We start from the raw sequence: 21743 nt of genomic DNA, 5'->3' as shown, positions 1-21743 counted from the left end.
ATCAGTTTTCACCCAACAACAGACACCAGGTTTTCTGAGCTCACTCCTAAAAGACTATCATTCAATTATTAGAATTTCTATATTTGATTTTATTTATTAATGTGTCTAAACTGTGACCTGCACAGTGACACCTGCTGGCTCCATCTTGAAACTGCAGTTACTGCAAATACAAACCCAAACTCAAAAAAACTGAGTTTACATCATGATATTAGTCAGAAATATTAGAGCTTCTCCTCTAGTGTATTAACATTAAACAGAAAAATATTATTTTATTTGTTGGACGTCTCAGTGAATTGACTCTGTAATTATCAGTCTGGTCAGTCACAGTGCATCACACAGTCTGTATAATCAGACGGAGTAATATACAAAATATTTAAATCTCTGAACGCAAGGGACAAGCCTAAAAAACCAATACTGGATGAGCTTCATTTCTGCATTAAAAACAGACACAATTCTGTGGTGAAAATCACTGCATGGGCTCAGGAACACTTGTGAAAACCATTGAAACCAGATAGAAACATGATCCAGAAACACCGCCGCCTTCTCTGGACCGAGATCATTGAAGATGGACTGAGGTGAAGTGGACAACTGTCCTGAGGTCTGATGGATCACAATCTGAGATTCTGTTTGGAAATCATGGACGCTGCATCCTCCAGGTTAAAGAGGAGAGGGACCATCCAGCTTGTTATCAGCTCAGTTCTAAAGCCAGCATCTGTGATGGTACAGGATGCATTAGTGCACATGGCATGGGTAGCTTGAACATCTGGAAGGAAGCATTAATGCTGAATGATATATTCAGGTTTTGGAGCAACATATGCTGCCATCCAGACAACGTCTCTTTCAGGGAAGGTCTTGTTTATTTCAGCAGAACAACGTCCAACCACATTCTGCACGTATTCCAACAGCATGGTTCTCTAGTAGAAGAGTCCGCTGATAAACTGGCCTCCTGCAGTCCAGACCTGTCAATCATTGAAAACATCTGGAGCATCAGGACATGAACAATACAACAAAGGAGACCCTGAACTGTTGAGCAGCTGAAATCCTCTATCAGGCTAGAATGGGACCACATTTCACTTTCAAAACTCCAGAAACTGGCCTCCTCGGTTCCCAAAGGTTTCCAGAGTGTTGTTAAAAGAAGAGGTGATGCAGCTCAGTGGTGAACATGATCCTGGAACAACTTATAGAGACGTGTTGCTGCATCAGATTCAAAATGAGAAAATATTTTTTATGAAACAATAAAATTTTGATTTGAACAGTTTTAGTAAAATATTTATATTATTTGCAAATCATCATATTCTGTTTTAATTAAAACATATTTTTGGGAAACATAACTAATCTGCAGTCATACCGTTTACTTGAAGTGCTCTTCTGACTCCCGGACAGCAGGTGGCGACACACACCGGCAGTGTGACGCAATACGAGCAGGAGAAGAAGAGGAGGAGGAAGAGGAGGTTTCCAGGCTCCGAGCTGCCAGCTGGACTTTTTATTCTCCTCTGAACCAACACAAAGCGGCGTGTGGTGAGTGTGTGTGTGTGTGTGTGTGTGTGTGTGTGTGTGTGTGAGAGTGTGTGTCGGTCCTGCAGCGGAAGAGCTGACAAAGAACCGGAAACAAAAACAACAACAACGAGGATCCGTCTGTCAGCTGTGAGTATCAACCCTCCTGTTGATCCGGCTTGACCACGACCAGGACCAAAACCAGAACCAGGACCAAAACCAGAACCAGGACCAGGACAAGGACCAGGACCAGGACCAGGATAAGGACCAGGACCAGGACAAGGACCAGAACCAGGACCAGGATAAGGACCAGGACCAGGACAAGGACCAGAACCAGTACCAGGTCTGATCGAACAGCAGATCAATAAAACTCTTCATGAGCTGCAGGAAACTTTGACCAGAGGTGAAATGAAGGAAGCAAAAATACAATTTAAACATACATGTTTGATTATGTTTACAATATTTTCACAAGTGATTAATTTGACAATTTCATGATGAATCAATCAATCAAACATTCAGTTTCCTGTCATGTGACTGAGAAGCAGGAAGTGTTTAAACCACCGAAACAAAAACCCCAAAAATGGAACCGCGTTGTATTTTATTTAAACCTAATCAGGTATTTTTGAGGCGTTGGTGAGGACAGGCTGTGAAATGCTGCCCTCTGCTGGAGTGGTGGGTGAACTACACGTAGCAGCTCTTCAGCTGTTCGTAGGTTTTCATTTATTAACGTAAAGTTCTTCTGCTGACGATTTTCTAATTGAAGTCGTGTCTTTTGTCGACCGGCAGTCTGATCGACTGATCAATGAACTGATTGATTTGTTGAATCTCTGATGGATTTCAGAGATTTCTGATCGTCTGTCGGGTCTTAACGTCAGACATTGAGTCCTGCGGCTCTCATCTCGCCAAATACAGGAACAATTTAATTTTAGTTTTTTTATTCGTGAAAACAGAAACATGTTGAGCAGCTTCTCAGGTTTCTATTCAGGCCGACTGGTGCTGCCAGAGTGTGTGTGTGTGGGTGTGTGTGTGTGTCTGTGTGTGGGTGTGTGTGTGGGTGTGTGTGTGTGTCTGTGGGTGGGTGTGTGTGTGGGTGTGTGTGTGTGTCTGTGGGTGGGTGTGTCTGTGTGTGTGTGCGTGTGTGTGTGTGTCTGTGTCTGTGTGTGTGTGTGTGTCTGTGTGTGTGTGTGTGTGTGTGTGTGTGTGTGTGTGTGTGTGTGTGTGTGTGTGTCTGTGTGTGTGTGTGTGTGTGTCTGTGTGTGTGTGCGGGTGTGTGTGTGTCTGTGTCTGTGTGTGTGTGTGTGTCTGTGTCTGTGTGTGTGTGTGTGTGTGTGTGTGTGTCTGTGTGTCTGTGGGTGTGTGTCTGTGTGTGTGTGTGTGTGTGTGTGTGTGTGTCTGTGTCTGTGTGTGTGTGTGTGTGTGTGTGGGTGTGTGTGTGTGTCTGTGTCTGTGTGTGTGTGTGTGTGTGTGTGTGGGTGTGTGTGTGTGTGTGTGTGTGTGTCTGTGGGTGGGTGTGTGTGTGTGTGTGTGTGTGTGTGTGTGTGTGTGGGTGTGTGTGTGTCTGTGTCTGTGTGTGTGTGTGTGTGGGTGTGGGTGTGGGTGTGTGTCTGTGTCTGTGTGTGTGTGTGTGTGTGTGTGGGTGTGGGTGTGGGTGTGTGTGTGTGTCTGTGGGTGTGTGTGTGTGTGTGTGTGTGTGTGTGTGTGTGTGTGTGTGTGTGTGTGTCTGTGGGTGTGGGTGTGTGTCTGTGTGTGTGTGTGTGTGTGTGTGTGTGTCTGTGTGTGTCTGTGTGTGGGTGTGGGTGTGGGTGTGTGTCTGTGTCTGTGGGTGTGTGTGTGTGTGTGGGTGTGTGTGTGTCTGTGTCTGTGTGTGTGTGTGTGTGGGTGTGGGTGTGGGTGTGTGTCTGTGTCTGTGGGTGTGTGTGTGTGTGTGTGTGTGTCTGTGTCTGTGTGTGTGTGTGTGTGTGTGTGGGTGTGGTGTGTGTGTGTGTGTGTGTGTGTGTGTGTGTGTGTGTGTGTGTGTGTGTGTGTGTGTGTGTGTGTGTGTGTCTGTGGGTGTGGGTGTGTGTCTGTGTGTGTGTGTGTGTGTGTGTGTGTGTCTGTGTGTGTCTGTGTGTGTGTGTGTGTGTGTGTGTGTGTGTGTGTGTGCCAACCAGGATGTCCTCCTCCAGTGTTGCGTCACCCTTCTTCTCTTTGTTCTGTTTATTCCTTAGCGTGTTGTAGCGTGTTGTGTGTCGTGTGTCGTCAGCTGCTGCGTCGCATGTTTCAGTCAAACAAACACACCTGAACACTTGCTGCAGCTGTGAGGACCGTCGTGATCCTCCTCATTAATCTGAACCTCATTATTTACATTTGAACTTTACTTCGATGTTTCTGGTTTCTGATCCACAGAGAAGGTTGTGGAACCGTGGAACGGTTCTGATCCAGGTTCTCGTTGCAGGTGATGGATGCAGAGAGCGGAGATCTGTTTCCCGGCGCCGACAGCTGGCAGCTCGACGCTCCGTTCTCCTGCTCAGAACTCGTCGACAGCAAATATGAGAAGCCCCTGCAGGACTGGGCGGGAGACCCCGACTGTGTGAGTTTTCCCACATCGACTGGATATAAAAGTGTTCGTGTCCGTTTGTGAGAACAAAAACATGTGATTTAGATTTTTGACCGTCACCAGAAGCTCAACGACAGCGAATCCGAGGACGTCCTCCACGGCGTCGATCCGAACGAGGTGTTCCCCAGCGGGCCGCCCGCCGACCCGTCGTCCGAGAGCGACAGCGGCATCTCCGAGGAGCCCGTCGCCGATAGGCCCGTCGCCACGGTCACCATGGCGACCACCCAGTCGGCCCCGGCGACCATCTACCAGGTGGTCTACGACATCAGCGGGCTGGGCGGCGCCGAGACCGAACCGGGACAAGAGAACGTCATCTCCATAGAGCTCGGTGAGAGCAGAGTGTACCTGAACGCAGCACGTGATGCACACGGAGCAGCAGGAAGCAGTGCATCGCCGTGCTGCGTTCAGGAACACTCCTTCTGGTGTTTTACCTGTAAATTACAGCACATTTCCATGAGAGGGATGTCCTGTTGAAACAGGAAGTGTGTAGAACCAACGGTAGGTTTGGTGTCCCGTGCAGACGGATGGAGCTCTCGGGTGCTGCTGTCGGACTCGTGCATCGTGAACGAGCTGCCGGTGGTTTCGGCGGCTCACCTCGACCCCCCCAGCCCCGACGCAGACCCGGTGAGACTTCCTGTCTGCGTGTGGCGCTCGGCGTTCGGGTCCGACCCGGAGGACTCACTCTTCTTCTGCTGTTGCAGCTGTACCCGGACCTCCAGCTGACGGAGGAGGAGCAGAAGCTGCTGACTCAGGAGGGAGTGTCTCTGCCCAGCAACCTGCCTCTCACCAAGGTCGGCCGCCGACACCACGCCGCCGTCTAAAAACACCACCATGGTTTTAAAACTCTTCTTCACTCGCAGGCCGAGGAACGAATCCTGAAGAAAGTTCGGAGGAAAATCCGCAACAAGCAGTCGGCTCAGGACAGCCGGCGGAGGAGGAAGGACTACATCGATGAACTGGAGAACAGGTAGTCTGAGGACCGGGTCTCTGGTGGACTGGAGGGACGTTCAGGACGTCTTCACAGAGAAGCTTCATGAAGCTTTTATTTTGAAGGAGTTCTTACATATTCTGATCATTCTGTGTGTGTGTGTGTGTGTGTATGTGTGTGTGTGTGTGTGTGTGTGTGTGTGTGTGTGTGTGAACAGGGCAGCAGTGTGCTCGTCTCAGAACAAAGATCTTCAGAGGACGGTGGAGCAGCTGGAGAAACACAACATGTACGAGCACATTTAAAACTGATTATTGATTATTAACTGATCGATTCAGCAGCTGATTGGTCAGATTACTTTATGTTCTGGTCACTATTCTGTAGTTTCATCTTTATAGTGTGAATACAAACCTTCAGTGTTCTCCGTGTTTCTCTCTGAACTTGAGTTCCCTGTTCCTGTTGGTTATGATGAGGAGCTGTTCCCTGTTCCTGTTGGTTATGATGAGGAGCTGTTCCCTGTTCCTGTTGGTTAAGATGAGGAGCTGTTCCCTGTTCCTGTTGGTTAAGATGAGGAGCTGTTCCCTGTTCCTGTTGGTTATGATGAGGAGCTGTTCCCTGTTCCTGTTGGTTATGATGAGGAGCTGTTCCCTGTTCCTGTTGGTTATGATGAGGAGCTGTTCCCTGTTCCTGTTGGTTATGATGAGGAGCTGTTCCCTGTTCCTGTTGGTTATGATGAGGAGCTGTTCCCTGTTCCTGTTGGTTATGATGAGGAGCTGTTCCCTGTTCCTGTTGGTTATGATGAGGAGCTGTTCCCTGTTCCTGTTGGTTATGATGAGGAGCTGTTCCCTGTTCCTGTTGGTTAAGATGAGGAGCTGTTCCCTGTTCCTGTTGGTTAAGATGAGGAGCTGTTCCCTGTTCCTGTTGGTTAAGATGAGGAGCTGTTCCCTGTTCCTGTTGGTTATGATGAGGAGCTGTTCCCTGTTCCTGTTGGTTATGATGAGGAGCTGTTCCCTGTTCCTGTTGGTTATGATGAGGAGCTGTTCCCTGTTCCTGTTGGTTATGATGAGGAGCTGTTCCCTGTTCCTGTTGGTTATGATGAGGAGCTGTTCCCTGTTCCTGTTGGTTATGATGAGGAGCTGTTCCCTGTTCCTGTTGGTTATGATGAGGAGCTGTTCCCTGTTCCTGTTGGTTATGATCAGGAGCTGTTCCCTGTTCCTGTTGGTTATGATCAGGAGCTGTTCCCTGTTCCTGTTGGTTATGATCAGGAGCTGTTCCCTGTTCCTGTTGGTTATGATCAGGAGCTGTTCCCTGTTCCTGTTGGTTATGATCAGGAGCTGTTCCCTGTTCCTGTTGGTTATGATCAGGAGCTGTTCCCTGTTCCTGTTGGTTATGATCAGGAGCTGTTCCCTGTTCCTGTTGGTTATGATCAGGAGCTGTTCCCTCTCTTCAGGTCTCTGCTGACTCAGCTCAGGCAGCTTCAGTCTCTGATCAAGCGGACGGTCAGTAAAGGAGCTCAGACCAGCACCTGCTTACTGGTACGAAAAATGTTATATAATGTCTCGGCTCCATTTAAAAACACGTCTCTAAACACGCATGTGGCGTGTTCACGATGCTTCCTGAACATGTCCGTGTGTCCTCAGATCATCCTGGTCTCTCTGGGTCTCATCATCATGCCCAGTTTCAGTCCGTTCAGCCGCAGCTCGTCTGCAGACGACGACGACTACAGACCGACGGGAGGTGGGCGGTCCCTGATGACATCACATAAACCTCATCAAATAACCTTTTTTTTTTTAGGATAATGTAAAAAAATACAAACCAACGTATAAACACGTAAAAAAAGAAAACCAGTGTTCTCTGAAATAAGTTGAAAGTTTGTTTTCTGTTCTATATTTGACAGACGAGATTTATTTATTTTCGATAATACGAAATGTAAAAAAGTCCGAAACGTTGCTGAACTCATTGTTGTGAATCTTTTAGTGATTTCCAGGAACATCCTGACGGACCCGTCGTCCCAGCCGACGGCAGACGAGGTCGACGGTCCGGCCGACTCGCCGCCGCCCTCCGATGTAATGCAGTCAGAACCACCAGAGGGCGCCACCGTCCTCCAGGAACCGGCAGAAAGACCCGAAGATTCAGCTTCTGACGTCTCGACCCGAGACGGCAGCCAATCAGGGAACGGCTCGGCTGTCGTCGACCCGGCGGCCCGAACAGGAGGCCGCGACCCGACCAAACCGGGCCACGCCGACGAGATGTAGACGCACTTCCTGTTCGGTGTTGCCAAACGTCGTGTCGGGACTCGTTAGCGGACGCTGGAGGCGATGAGCTGTAAATACACGACCAGCTTCGGACGCTGCGATCGATCAGCTGATCGGTAACCTATCAGATGAACGGTGGTTTTAAAATGTTCTGATCATAAAACACGAGAGGTTCTGTTCCACTTTTATTCAAACCGTCACTGATTGTTAGCTTTGCAAAAGTATTTGGGAAAATTTGTTTATTTGTTTGTTTCCTGAGAGTTCAATGACGAAATCTGAAACATTAAACAGTTTATAATTAATATAATTATAATGAACTCTAATTGAACCATGAATGTTTTTTTATTATTATTATTTGAAACCAAAGTTAAAGTTTCTTCACTAAGTGGGTTGGATTTATATATATTTGCTCCATTAACAGGTTATAAATATGATTCATCTGCTCACCAGCTTTATTTTGAAGTTTTACTGTTTTACATGTAAAAGTGAAGCTGAGTCGGATTTATTTATTACTGACGATCTGCTTTAATTAGTGAAACCACTCAATGAATCACGTAACATGTAAAAGTAACTTTGATCAATAAAGGGAAAACATTTTATAATTAATTTTTTTCTGTGTGTAAAGGTGATGTTTTGAAAGCAAACAGTTTCCTTCCACATGCAGAACTTATGGAGGAAATCTTATTTAGTTTGATGACCTCGTCCCCTCTGACCGGTCCAGCTTTCATTATCACTGCAGTGACAGTCACTTTATCATGTCTTAAAATGTCTCTGCTGTATTTTGGCCACAAGGTGGAGCTACTGGCACATAAGTGCCACGTCATACTGAATGCTCAATGACATGGCAGCATTTAATTCTTCTTTTTCTACTTCTACGATCACTTTTTCTCTTGATAACGATGTATTTTTATTGTTTTATTTTCTAAGATGACAGAATGACAGCTGGAGTCAAAGAAATGAATATCTAATTCACATATTCCTGCTAAACTAAAATGTTTTCTTTAGATGAGAACCACAAGGACACAAACCAGGTTTACACCCGAACCTCCGGTCAAACCGGCGCCTACAGGTCAGAAAAGGTTAGACCTGCAGACGTAGAAAGGAGCACCTACAGGAAGAGTTTGGACCCGTGGATGTGACATGAGCGCCACCTGCAGGTGAGAAAAGGTATCACTGCAGATGTACACGTGAGCGCCACCTGCAGGTGAGACTGCTCATTCTGTATGATTAGCTTTGGGAGTTGTGGTTTTATTCGCTCTCCTTTTAAAATGTGTTGCAACAGAGTTTCACCTGTTTCTTCTCATGAACTAAACAGCTGCTAAGTTTTGACACTTTGAGGAAAAACATCTTCCAGTTTTAATGTTTGAACAAAATGTTTCTGGCGAGAACTCCTCGAGGAAAAAATGTAAAGATGAATCATATTGTTTTTTTTGGCTCTTGTGTGGTGCTCTGGTCTTCTGGATCACCAGTTAAATAAATCAAATTAAAGATTTTAAACATGATCAAGGGTTTCTGTTTGGGAATAATGCAGTCGTTGAAGCAAAAGAAAGCAAAGCGGCTTTTTTTCCCAGATTTTTTCAGGAGTTTTTGAGTGACTGTTTTCCTGCTGGAGATCAATGATGATGATGCGATCGGTTATCAGTATTTAATCCTGTGTGTCACCAGTGTGTCTGGTTTTCATTAGTGACCCAGTTAGATGTGGATGACGTGATTCTCTGTGACACACGACACTTAAACCGTTTAGACCAGAACCAGCAGCTCAAACTGCATCGAACACGTGTCTGGCTTTTATATTTCCAGGAGAGAAATGCTGCATTCAAACGTTGTCGTATTTCGATAGCTGTAACGTGACCTGTCAATCAAACAGACACGCCCCCAAAAACAGGTCTTCTTGAATCTTCTTTTCTAATGAATGAGGGATTATTTTCAGATGGACCTCCAGAAAACTAATAAGAAGGAGTGACTTTAGCTAACAACCCCGAGATAACTGATGGACACATTTTATTCACTTTGGATTTGATGAGAGAAGTTGAATGGGAGTCGATGGAGCCGGAGGCTTTTTGGAGCCGACCTCTAGCGGCACTCGCTGGTATTGCACCTGAAGACACTTCCGCATCGGCCCTCAAGCTATGTCCACTTTCATATCCAGTCAATAGTTGTAGCCACGAGCTCACGAGTTGCATTTGAATGTAGCATGATGTTTGAGGAGACGGCAGGTGTGTGTCGTCTGCAGGTAATCAGGTGATGAGAGCTGAAACGACAGATGAAAGCATCTTCAGCCCACCAGCAGCAGATAAACAGTCTGAAGGTGGATGTTTATGATGATGTGACGTAGGACGGGTGAACGGCGTCTCTTTGCTATGTGATTACAGTTTTTATGAGGTGACATTTAGCAGTTCTGCGATGTGTTTGGTTGGTACACGATGGTGAAAAATTTCATATTTTAGTGAGTGGGTGTGGCCAAATGGCTCGCTAGCATCCCCTAAACAGATGCCCCAGTGGCTACATCTACCTACATGCACGAGATTCGGTGGATGTGTACACTGTACACTGAGATGTACAAAAAAGTTCCAACGCACCATTACATCAACTCAACAGGAAGTCCGCCATTTTGAATGTAGTCGCCATTTTTGGCGATTCACACATGTTGTACTTTAACGAACTCCTCCTTCAGATTTTGTCGTAACGACTTGAAATTGAGTCTGTGCACTCTTAACATGTTTGGGATTAAAAGTTATCAAAATAATACGTTTTCGTTGATCGGTGTGCCAGTGGCGTGGTGGCCAAAAAGTGACCTAAAAGTCATCCTAAGGCATGTCGTTCAAAAAATTACACGAGTTTTATTTTAAGTCATGAAAAAGGGGGATTGAACCCCAAACCCCCTACATGAAAGGCAACAGCACTATCCACTGCACCATCTATCTTCCTACAAGTTAGGAAGCATTGTGACAAATGTTATGCTTACTGCAACCTATACCTCTACCGTCCATAAATATTCTTTCAAATGTGACCAAAATTGCTGCAGACATTCTTTGGATAGTAGATGTACGTGCTTTCAAGGAGGTCTGCAGTGATATTAAGTATCTTCCTGTAATGTGTAGTGGATGCAAAACTGTAACTGGGTTTGATCCCCTCTTGAGGCATATCAGTTCAGAAAAAGGTCATGCTCCAAAAAGTGATAAAAATGTCATTTTTGTATATAGTATATAGTATAAAGTATATAGTATATAGTATAAAGTATATAGTATAAAGTATAAAGTATACAATATATAGTATATAGTATACAGTATACAGTATATAGTATAAAGTATATAGTGTATAGTATAAAATATATAGTATAAAGTATACAGTATATAGTATATAGTATAAAGTATATGGTATATGGTATATAGTATAAAGTATATAGTATATAGTATATAGTATACAGTATATAGTATATATTATATAGTATATATATATGTATATATATATAGCCAGGGCGATGTGGCTAAGTTTGATGTTTGGCCGTGACACAGGAAGTTGATGTTTAAGGTCAAACGATGCTTCAAACCTCATGAAACTTTACACATGACCCGCTGGATCCCCGACGTGCAGCGTGCAACGGCCCGTCGATCACTGCTGGCAGTTTTTATTTCTTCTTCCTTTCCAACGTTAAATCCAATTACTGGAGCAGCTTTCCATCACCTGCTAATTGATTTATATTTTTTAAATGACAAGAAATTGATTGAAAACGGCACATCTGGAACTATAAATAATATATAAAGAAATGTACCCAGAATGCATTAAACTGTCGGTACGCATTTTGTCGATGTAAATTCTTCGTGTTTGTTTGAGTCTCCTGGAATGTGGAGGTGATGAGGAGACCTGATGACTCGGAACTCCTGTTTGTCCAGTGATGAACATATCCGCCTATTAATAATGAAAGATTTACATTTAAAAAGCAAACAGGATACGTGGGCCGTAAGGAAGTCAGAGGCGCTGATCCTCGTTGAAACCGTCCTGCAGTCAGAGTCGTGTTCCTGCACACGGCCAGCTAACCCACAGCTTTTTGAATATTTAGATCCTTTTCTGTTGAATTATTGACTAGAAGCACCTGATGGGGGCGCCACGCCAACTTCCTGTTGAAATGGCAGCAATTTGCAGAGGGGCCATATACATGAAAGACACGGTAATACTGCTGATTAAAGATGGATGGATGGTGCATGAAAACCAGACGGATGATATGAACACAGTGTGGACTTTATGTTTAGTCTTTATTAGCCTCCTTTAATGATGTAATGTAGAAAAATAAAGCAGTAATAAAGAGTTTTGGTCTCACGGGGGACTAAATGTCAAAAAGAGCCAGAGGTATGTGGTTAGCCTAGCTTAGCATAAAGACTGGGAGCAAAGGGAAACTTCTAGCACGGTTCTGTCCAGAGAAATAGTTCAGAAATAGTTCCAGCTCCCCATAAAAAGCCCCAACTGACGTTTTTACATTTTATGAAGCCTCCATTTCAGATTCTGTTCGTCACCATCTTTGCTAGTTCGGAGCGGTTTGGAGCAGGAAGTGACCATGTTTGGACGAGCTGGGGGAGGAGCCAGCGGTGGATCTGACCGATCTGATCAGAAACCTGACGATACTACGTCCCGCCCACCGATAGCTGTAACCTGACTGCACCACAGGCCTGTCAATCAAACAGACACTCCCCCAAAAACAGGTCTTCTTGAATCTTCTTTTCTAATGAATGAGGGATTATTTTCAGATGGACCTCCAGAAAACTAATAAGAAGGAGTGACTTTAGCTAACAACACCGAGATAACTGATGGACACATTTTATTCACTTTGGATTTGATGAGAGAAGTTGAATGGGAGTCTATGGAGCCGGAGGCTTTTTGGAGCCGACCTCTAGTGGCACTCGCTGGTATTGCAGCTGAAGACACTTCTGGATCAGAACCATTTTACAGACCTGAAGCTACGAACTCTTTTAGAAACAGTGGTTTTTTTTTTTACTGTAAACAAAAACACAAATTTCTTAATAAACCCAACAGCATTCACTATTTTTTACATTTACTCATTTCAGGATGTTCAGACGGAAAAAACAATTTGTTCTGTTAATTTAAACCAAAGTAGTTTAAGACAACAACTGATATCTATATATACAGAACATATACAGTGTGATATATATATAAATATATATTTATAATTCGAGTAAAGACACATATGTAAACTGGAATGTAAATAATGTTTCCATCATCAAGTGAATCCATTATTAATGTTTTGCCTACGCTGAGCTGTTTTCTGACAGAATGACATCATTGCTTCGTTACTATGGAGATCTCCCCCAAGTGAGTTAATTACAAAAAGCACAAATCCATCTCAGGTGGTTAAATTATCTTAAATTAAATATAAAAAGCACACTGAACTCACATTGTGTTAAAATGTCAGATTAAGTTAAAATCTTGTTTTTAGTAGAAATAAGTGGAGGTTTGTTGCCCTGAAGACTTGATGACCCGAACAAAAGCTCGCCGCTCCTTTGAGACAAACATTTATCACTGAGCTCTCTTCACGTTGCGTCACAGCCTCTCTGGTCCCCAGGACTTCCTGTTCCCTCTCCGAGGACCGTCGGCAGGATCCTTTACGTCCCATTAACAACAACCAAAGTGTTTGTTCTTCGCTCTGCGACGACGTCACTGCAACCTTTCCGGTATCTCACGTGTTCTTAGTGAGTGCGGTGCCATTAAAACATGTATGATCTTCATCAACAAGAGGAGGTTTGGTTTTCATGTTGCACTCTTTAGTGCTGATGGATCATACGGAGGAAATACAGGCGACGCCGGCGCTGTTCGTTTAATGCCTCTCCTCAACATCTCGACGCCGACCGCATCCGTTCACCCGACCAAACCTTTCAACTGCCGAGTCACAGACTGTTTCTAAAAGAGTTTGTAGCTTCAGGTCTGAAAAATGGTTCCGACTCAGAAGTGCCTTCAAGCTGCAATACCACCAGGTGCCACTAGAGGTTGGCTCCAAAAATATCACTTTATGTGGGCGGGGCATTGTCAGCCTGATCCACTGCTTGCTCCTCCCCCAGTTCATCCAAATATGGTCACTCCTGGCTCAAAAAATATGAAGATGACGACGGCCGAAATCTGAAACTAGAGGCTTCAGAACATCCGTTTAACAAACCGATGAGTGACGTCACTGTTTGATTGACAGAAACAAACAACTTCAAATATGGTTATTAATGTTCATTTTGGCCAAAAAAATGGCAGAAAATCCATCCCAACATGTAAAACAGTAGAGAACACACGGAGCTGGCTGTTCCTTTAATGAGGTTCAGTTTCGGTGGTCCAACACATGTTTCTTTCGGCTAAAACTTTACTGACGTTTCTATCCGCACTAGAAAAATGTGATGCATGAATATATAATGAAAATGTGCTCCGCATCAAACCACAAAAATGATTTACAAGTATGAAAACCAGCTGGTGGATCTCACGGTGACGTGTCCTTCTTCTTATTATTGTGTTTCGACATTTACTTTTATTGATCCGTGAGGTGCCTGTAGACGGAGCAGCCTTGATGGGAACCAGATAATCCTCCACTTGCACTGACGGAAGAAAGAAAATGCAGCTGTGATAAAGTGTAACAGCAGGAAAACATAAAAGGGGGCAAAAGGACGGAGCTGCACAAACAACGCAACACACTTCTACTCCTGCAGGGGGCGATCACTGGACAACATCTGAGGGTTCACATACTCTGTTGTATGAGACCAATAGGACAATGCTGCTTTATGGTATCACAATATGCAGACATATATTTTAATATTCCAAATTAAACTACCTGACGACTCTCAATAATATGTACATTATGTGGTAGAAATCTAATAGAACTCCATCATAGATTTATTTCAGTTTTTGACTGCAAATTAATAAACGAGAAATAGATTTTTCCTTCAGAGTATAATAAAGCAGGAGTTCCACAGGGTCCCGTTTTTGGTCCCCTTTAGTTTACAGAAAATGACAAAATCACGATATTGTCCAATGAGGAGAGGATAAAATAAAACCTTAACAACCAACAGAATCTGTTGAGTTAAATTCATAATACATGTCAGCACGTGATTCCAATAAACATTTATTTAAATTGCTAAAATACTTGACTTCACTGATAGTCAACTATAGTTAGATTTTAGATAATTTCACATCAATACAAGCAGCTATGATTGTGTTGCTCTTCCAGGTCTGTAAAATGGTTCTGATCCAGAAGTGTCTTCGTAAAATGCTCGTCCAAATATGGTCACTTCCTGCTCCAAACCGCTCCAAACTAACAAAGATGGTGACGGACAGAATCTGAACTGGAGGATTCATAACGTTCACAAACCAACGATGACATCACTGATGGTTGATGACATCACTGATGGTTGATGACATCACTGATGGTTGATGACATCACTGGAGATAGAGGGCGCTATTGCCATGACATCCATCTCTGGTTGTTATTGGAGGAACAGTCTGACTTGTGAGGGTCAACGGAGGTCAGACTGGTCATCCCTGCACACCTCCCTCAGTCGTTCCTCCCTTTCAGGTTTCCTGCCTCCTCGTGCACTCTCTCTCCTTCCTTCCTCCCCCCCTCCCCCGGTTCTCCCTTCCCCGGTTCTCCGCCCATCAGACCGCAGCCAGCCCGTCGGTCTCAGTCTGTTCCATCCAGCGGGTCTGAGAGCAGCTCACCTGTCGGATGGAGATCAGCTGGGAGATCTTTTCCTGTTCTGATCCAACCTGGAGGATTCATTTCACTTCTTCCGGATCTACAGCAGCTCTTTGCTCTCAGAGTTCCCTTTCATGTGGATTTTTAACGGATTTTAACGCAGTTTTAAAGACACGTGGCCCCTCAGCTGCTTCCTACTCACCATAACACCTTATTCAAGTTTAAAAAGGCGACTTTTCCAGAACCGGAGCGGGAACACACCGACCGGGAATTAACGGGAAGAACCTCTGCCGGTGTCTGTGTGCAGCATGGCCGGTCAGCTGTTTCAAATCACCTCCAAACTTGCAGACAGCATGAAGAGGAGCTCGGACCCCCGCTGAGGTAACACGGAGACACGGCTTCATTTTACAGGAACTATTGATCCGCATCTGAGGAGCTTATTGACGGTTTGGCTGCAGGTTCCGGTCCAGAGGGGGTCGATGCTTTTAGCAGCTTTTTAATCCATTAAAGACAGACAGTAGATCGCTGGTATGAACGGAGGCTCCTTAGAGAACAGAAATGTGAATATACTCTTATTTTACATGCTGCCAGCAAAAATTATGACTATTTTAATTCATCAATTAGAAATGTTTCTGCATTAAAACACCAGTTCAATATTTCCATCTGACTTTTACATTTATTGCTTAAAAGAAAAAAAAATCTCAGATTGATGATTAATGTGAGCTCAACACGCTGCAGATTAAGAAAACACGTGCAAATAAACAAAAAGAAAATAAATTCAGTAAAAGTTAAAAAACAAAAAGGTGCCGAATTTAGAAAAGAAAACTGTGTAAATGCGGAAATGCAGCATCTGATTTCAAAGTATTTTCTATATTTGTTTTGTCTGTTTGCATGTTTGTAAATTTATGAGCATAAATTACTTTAAATATGTCGGTATGTCTCTATGAACATGTAGGATTTTTGTTTTACAGTGAAACTACCAACATTTGAATTCTAAAAGCCTTTAAACGTTTCCAATCAGATCGGTCAGATCCACCGCTGGCTCCTCCCCCAGCTCGTCCAAATATGGTCACTTCCTGCTCCAAACCGCTCCTCCCCATCTCTTCTCTTTATCCAGTTGTTTCACCAAACTGCTTCCAATTGTTCTGTAGAGTAATTAACAACCAGAAAACCTCATGACAGGTCGTGTTTTTCCATCACAGAAGGACTCCGAGGCCGCGAGCAACAATTATTCTTATTTATGATACAACTGTCAGTTCTTTTTATTTGCAAATGTTTATTCTTTAAAATGTCAGACAATTGTCGTCTTTATTTCTTGAAACCCAAATGAGCATTTTGAAATGTCAGACTTTTGGCTTTTGAATATATTAGGGTAGGTAGGTAGGTAGGTATATACTTTATTAATCCCCGAGGGGAATTTTTTTTATTATGTTATATTATGTGTTCATATGAAAAACAAATATGAGTTAATTCATTGATTTCATATCATCAGAATAAGTCTCAAAGTCCAGTTTCCAGTGATGATTGACGGTTTGTGTCGTAGTCTCGGTAGTAACCGACCCTCCAGAATAAAACTCACAATCTGAATTTAACGTGTTTGTAAAGTTACTGGACTCGTTCACTCGGTAGATTTGATGGTTGATTTTTCTCCCGGTGACTTTCAGGTTCAGTTTATTTTCCGGTCCGTGAAGTTAGCGTGTTTTTGTCGTGTGATACGAGCCGGACGTTCAGCACCGACCTCTCTGTCCCGACACCAACGTCTTCGCCTCGAAGACGCTTTAAATTCGTTCAAATGACCTTCCGCGCAGCGTTTCCTTCCTTCGACACCAGCTATCGGTGGCTGATTATGTTTTTTGACGTATTTCTTGGATGCGTCAATTTGAAAACAACGAAACACCATCATTCATCGGCTGGTTGACGTTTCGGTTGTTGTTTTTTTGTTCCCTGTTTGTTTCCGTATCTGAAACATTCGTGAACAAAAACGCTCTCGGAGTGACGTCGTCGTCGAGCCGGAAAGCTGTCGTCTCATTTTGTATCTGCGGGGGAGTTTTCCTCCCACGACTCAGCTCGGCCTCCGACTCGCTCAGACCTTCAGCGCAGATGTGGACGGAGTTCTTACCGTGAACCGGACCGTGACGGGTCCGTCCTCCTGCCCGGAATAAGGTTTCCGAGATCGGAGCGCCGTTGGTGTTTTCTTAACGTCTTCCTTGTGTGTCTGCAGGTCCGCAGGATAAATCGTCCAGCTGTGGTGGACCGGGTCGATCCGCGGGGCAGAGGATGGCCGGTTGGAGGGAGGGCGCCGCCTTCCTGCTGGTGCTGATGGTTCTGGTGGTTCTGTCCGACCTGCAGCGGGCCGCCGGGGAAGCGGCTCGACTCCGCAGCCCGAGACGTCAAACCCGAGGAAACCACCAGCGCCGGGCGCACCAGAACATCACGCTGGCCGTCATCCTGCCGCAGAGCAACACGGATTACCCGTGGGCGTGGCCTCGCATCGGCCCCGCCCTGGAGCGGGCCGTCAGAACCGTCAACGCCGACCCCACGCTGCTGCCCGACCACCACCTCACCTACGCCTTCAAGAACAGCGAAGACAAGAACGGGATCTGCTCCGAGTCCGTGGCGCCGCTCATGGCGGTGGACCTGAAGTTCGCCTACGACCCGTGGGCCTTCATCGGGCCGGGCTGCTCCTACACCTCCTCCCCTGTCGGCCTCTTCACCACCCACTGGGGCGTTCCCATGGTGACGGCGGGCGCCCCGGCCGTGGCGTTCTACGGCGGAGTCTACCCGTCCATCACCAACACCGGCCCGACCCACAAGAAGCTCGGCCGGTTCGCCCTGCGGATCTGCGAGCACTTTGGCTGGCGGGAACACGTCATGCTGGTGTTCAGCGATAACAAGGTGGACGACCGGCCGTGTTACTTCGCCATAGAGGGTTTGTACATGGAGCTGACCGGCATCAACATCACGCTGGAGGAAGGAGTGTTCGAAGAGAACAAGCTGCCCATCAACTACTCCCAGATCCTCACCGACATCCAGAACAACGGACGCGGTGAGTCGCCGTTAAAAACAATTCTGAACGCCTGTCGAAGTAAGAAAGTCTGAAGTTTTTATAGGAAGTAGTTTTGACCTAAAATGGCTGCGTTGGTGGTGAAAGGAAGAAATGCTCCTCTGAAAATAAGGTGTGATCACAATCTGTTTCTAAAAGAGTTCGTAGCTTCAGGTCTGTAAAATGGTTCTGATCCAGAAGTGTCTTCAGCTGCAATACCAGCGAGTGCCACTAGAGGTCGGCTCCAAAAAGCCTCCGGCTCCATAGACTCCCATTCAACTTCTCTCATCAAATCCAAAGTGAATAAAATGTGTCCATCAGTTATCTCGGTGTTGTTAGCTAAAGTCACTCCTTCTTATTAGTTTTCTGGAGGTCCATCTGAAAATAATCCCTCATTCATTAGAAAAGAAGATTCAAGAAGACCTGTTTTTGGGGGCGTGTCTGTTTGATTGACAGGCCTGTGGTGCAGTCAGGTTACAGCTATCGGTGGGCGGGACGTAGTATCGTCAGGTTTCCGATCAGATCGGTCAGATCCACCGCTGGCTCCTCCCCCAGCTCGTCCAAATATGGTCACTTCCTGCTCCGAACCGCTCCGAACTATCAAAGATGGTGACGGACAGAATCTGAACTGGAGGATTCATAACGTTCACAAACCAACGATGACATCACTGATGGTTGATGACATCACTGATGGATGATGACATCACTACTAATTGCTGATTGGTTCTGTTGCCTGTTTGTGAACAGGAAGTGGGTTGTTCCCCCACAATAAGACAAAAAGGGTTGCCCCCCAGTTTAAAGCTCTTTATTTGGATTCATACTATTTTCCTCGTCAGCTCCGCTGGTGGAGTTTTATTGATGTTAATCAATATGATGCAGGTGAGAACACTTCACTTTAAGTGGCCCCAGCTTGTCTGTTGTCTGGGATGTGTGTAATTACTGAGCCAATCAACAGGCTGTGTTTGTTAAAGAATGTCTGTAAATGGAGTCAAATTGTACATTTAGTCTCTTTTGACTAACGGCGTCTTGTAGCTGCACTTTCTGCTCACGCTGATCAAACCATCACAAAACTAGCATCAGGTTCTGTGATTAAAGTTCAGCAGGAGTTCTTCTTCTGGTCCCTCCGTTGAGTTCAGTCTGCAGCAATCAGCGACGATAGAAATGACAAATCAGAGCACAAAGCAAACAGAGACAGAACGAGAACACGGCAGGTCGAAGGCCTCCAATAAACACCTGCATTCAATCAGGTGCTTATCATGACGAATACAGCGATATAACAGAGGTCAGAGTGCAAGAGCAGAAAACGTACTGCTGTTATGGGAGATTTTTAAAAGGTTGATGTCTGAAATTAAAATATTCTCATTTTCTTGCCCTGTTTAAAAATTAGTTACATTTGAACCTCTTGACTTTTTTCTTAAACTTCTCATTCTACCAAAGCTAATGTTCTGTCACTAACTAGTAGAATGAAATGGCTCAGTATTAGTATTCACCGTATGTCTTCTGCTTATTATTACGTTAGCCTACTTTTTTTTAGCGTGTAACTAGTCTCGCAAGGTTTGAGAAAACACGTACAAACAAAATCCATCAAAATGTGCCTCTTGTTTGGGAAAAGTGTACTTTCACTTTTGGTAGCAATTTGTTGTACGATGTTTGAAGAATTTGTAAAAATCAAAAATGGGGCTTTTTTTTTAGCCCCATTAAAATGAATTGTAAATCATTCCAATTAAGGAAGAACCCAACTATCTCTGGAACCCCACAACTCTGTCAGACTTTACAGTAGGAATGTCGTTCAAAGTCTGAACAGGACACGAGGCTTCGGGCTTTTATGGACTAGATTTTTATTTGGATGGCTTTAATGGTTTTTATGGTATGGCAGTTTAAGTCTTGTCAACGTTTCGGACCGTTTTTCTGTTTATAATGGGTGTGTGTTGGACAGAATGTTCAGCGTCAGATTGATGATGATGATGTCACACGTGATGTCACACGTGATGTCACGGACTGCTAACTTTCGACCCCACAAAAGTTTGGGGAAAACAGTGGTGTTAATCCTGTTTCCTGCCCACCGTTTTCTCTTAATCCAGACAGTTTAATGTACAAACTGTCTGGATTTTTGTTGGCTTTCACCCAGTCGGACTCTCGTTGTGATACGACTCTCGGTTTGGGCTGAAATCCCCTCCGAGCGCCGAGTGCTCCCAACAACTCTCCAATAGACTCCCATTATATGTGAGCTCTGAAACTGCTGCTCAAAACCAAAATGGAGGGTATCTCTAACCTGCGACCACACCTGTATAATACACAGCAGGTACATGAAATTCACTTCAGTTGTTCACGACGAGCTTCTGTTTCAGACGGTGAAAGAATTGTTTCCATCGGACTTGTAGTTTTTGTTTGGTGAGGATTTTTCGAAGGCTCTTTTTCTAGTCTGCTCTTGTCTTGCGCATGTGTGAACCTGCCTCACTTGAAGGGGGGTAATCATCATAACAGGTGTAGCCATAGCAACCAGTGACTCAGCAGGTGTAGCCATAGCAACCAGTGACTCAGCAGGTGTAGCCATAGCAACCAGTGACTCAGCAGGTGTAACCGTAGCAACCAGTGACTCAGCAGGTGGCTGAATAGTTCCTACATTTCCAGCAGTTGTTGTTTCTAAAAAACTTCAATTCAAACATTTTTCACGGCAGCAACGTCTCATTAAGCGTAAAAATGTTCTGCACTTTCTCCCAAAATCAAAACTGGAACTCCTTAAAGTCTTAAATTGTTGTAGAAATATAACAAACTTATGACATCATTTTCTACGGCCCGAAAATATTTCCAGACCCGACATGTCAAGATAGAAATAAACAGAGACGCTGCCATCGATGACATACGAGCTTCTTATCCAATAAAACAGCCCAACATGATATATATATAAATATATCTCATTTATCTGCCTTTTATCTGCTCTTTGCACATTATCATCCCTCCACACACCACATGAAGCAGGTCATCTCAGCAGTGGCTTTTAAATCCATATTCAGCTGCGTCCACTTCTTATCGTCCTGCTGGACGGACATGAGCTCCTGATCTCTGCCTCAGGGCATCATCATCATCATCGTCATCGTCATCGTCACAGCAGCAGCAGCCAGAAATATGAGCCGGATCAATGCTGTAAGAGGCTCTGATCTTAGGACACGAGGGAGAAGTCAGCAGCAGGGAGTGATGCAGCAGATTTACAGAACAGAGGAGGAGGTTCTGACAACAACAACAACAACAACAACAACAGACAGAAAACACTCAGCTTCATACAGAAGATTCACATCAGAAGATTATTTTTGTTATTGTTTTGATCCAAAAAAAATAATTTTGCACTTTTTTCTCAAAAATTATGATGTAATTTGTAAAATTGCATGAATCAGCAAAAATTGCAAGTCAAGGAAAAAACCCCAATATTTTTTCAACAACTCCCTGATAAAGAGTAACGTGTGCTGACTTCCTGTGATAATAATCCTGCTGCACATCACAGAAATATCTCACCCGTCATGTGTTTTTCTTCCTGTGTTGAACTCAAAGTGATAAAAAGAGTCTAAAGTGACGAATCTTTCCCGAACAGACCGTCTGTGACTGATACAGAAACTAAGAACACATCTGCCTTCAAAATAAGAGCTTTACATGCTTTTTAAATCACATTCATTCAACAATAAAACTAAGTTCAGTCTCTTCCAGCTGGAAGTGGAGAAAACTCATTGAACATGTTTCTCATTCATCATAAGACTACA

At 44.5% G+C, this 21743-nt stretch overlaps 1 protein-coding gene and 1 pseudogene across 6 annotated transcripts; both read left to right on the top strand.

Moving 5' to 3' along the window:
* The first annotated feature begins 1431 nt into the window (after positions 1-1431).
* LOC138214788 (cyclic AMP-responsive element-binding protein 3-like protein 4) lies at positions 1432-8772 on the top strand. 6 transcript variants are annotated; one of them, XM_069176606.1, is made up of 10 exons: positions 1432-1837; positions 3929-4063; positions 4154-4418; positions 4611-4714; positions 4792-4881; positions 4951-5057; positions 5236-5304; positions 6466-6550; positions 6656-6752; positions 6993-8772. In XM_069176606.1, exons 2-10 carry the CDS (start codon positions 3932-3934, stop codon positions 7268-7270), a joined length of 1227 nt encoding a protein of 408 aa, XP_069032707.1. In that variant the 5' UTR covers positions 1432-1837; positions 3929-3931; the 3' UTR covers positions 7271-8772. The 6 variants fall into 6 exon arrangements, with proteins under 6 accessions (XP_069032707.1, XP_069032724.1, XP_069032730.1 ...); XM_069176623.1 differs by having other exon boundaries at positions 3880-4063; XM_069176629.1 differs by having other exon boundaries at positions 1432-1897; positions 4157-4418.
* A 6217-nt stretch (positions 8773-14989) lies between these two features.
* The window catches only part of LOC138214407 (immunoglobulin superfamily DCC subclass member 3-like), an 18502-nt pseudogene continuing 11748 nt past the window's right edge, over positions 14990-21743 (top strand).

Source organism: Embiotoca jacksoni, unplaced genomic scaffold, assembly GCF_022577435.1.
Source record: "Embiotoca jacksoni isolate LCO1_2020_lvr unplaced genomic scaffold, fEmbJac1.0.p SCAF_106, whole genome shotgun sequence".
In the NCBI taxonomy this organism is placed as follows: Eukaryota; Metazoa; Chordata; class Actinopteri; family Embiotocidae; genus Embiotoca; species Embiotoca jacksoni.
The sequence above is the reverse complement of the archived record's forward strand: the minus strand, read 5'-3'. Positions and strand labels throughout refer to the sequence as shown.

Bases quoted from the DNA above. Each gene is read 5' to 3' on its own strand.
- LOC138214788 (XM_069176606.1), top strand. From the start codon at position 3,932: ATGGATGCAGAGAGCGGAGATCTGTTTCCCGGCGCCGACAGCTGGCAG. The intron at 4,419-4,610 runs GTGAGAGCAGAG...TGTCCCGTGCAG, and splicing joins CGTCATCTCCATAGAGCTCG to ACGGATGGAGCTCTCGGGTG. The intron at 4,882-4,950 runs GTCGGCCGCCGA...CTTCACTCGCAG, and splicing joins GCAACCTGCCTCTCACCAAG to GCCGAGGAACGAATCCTGAA.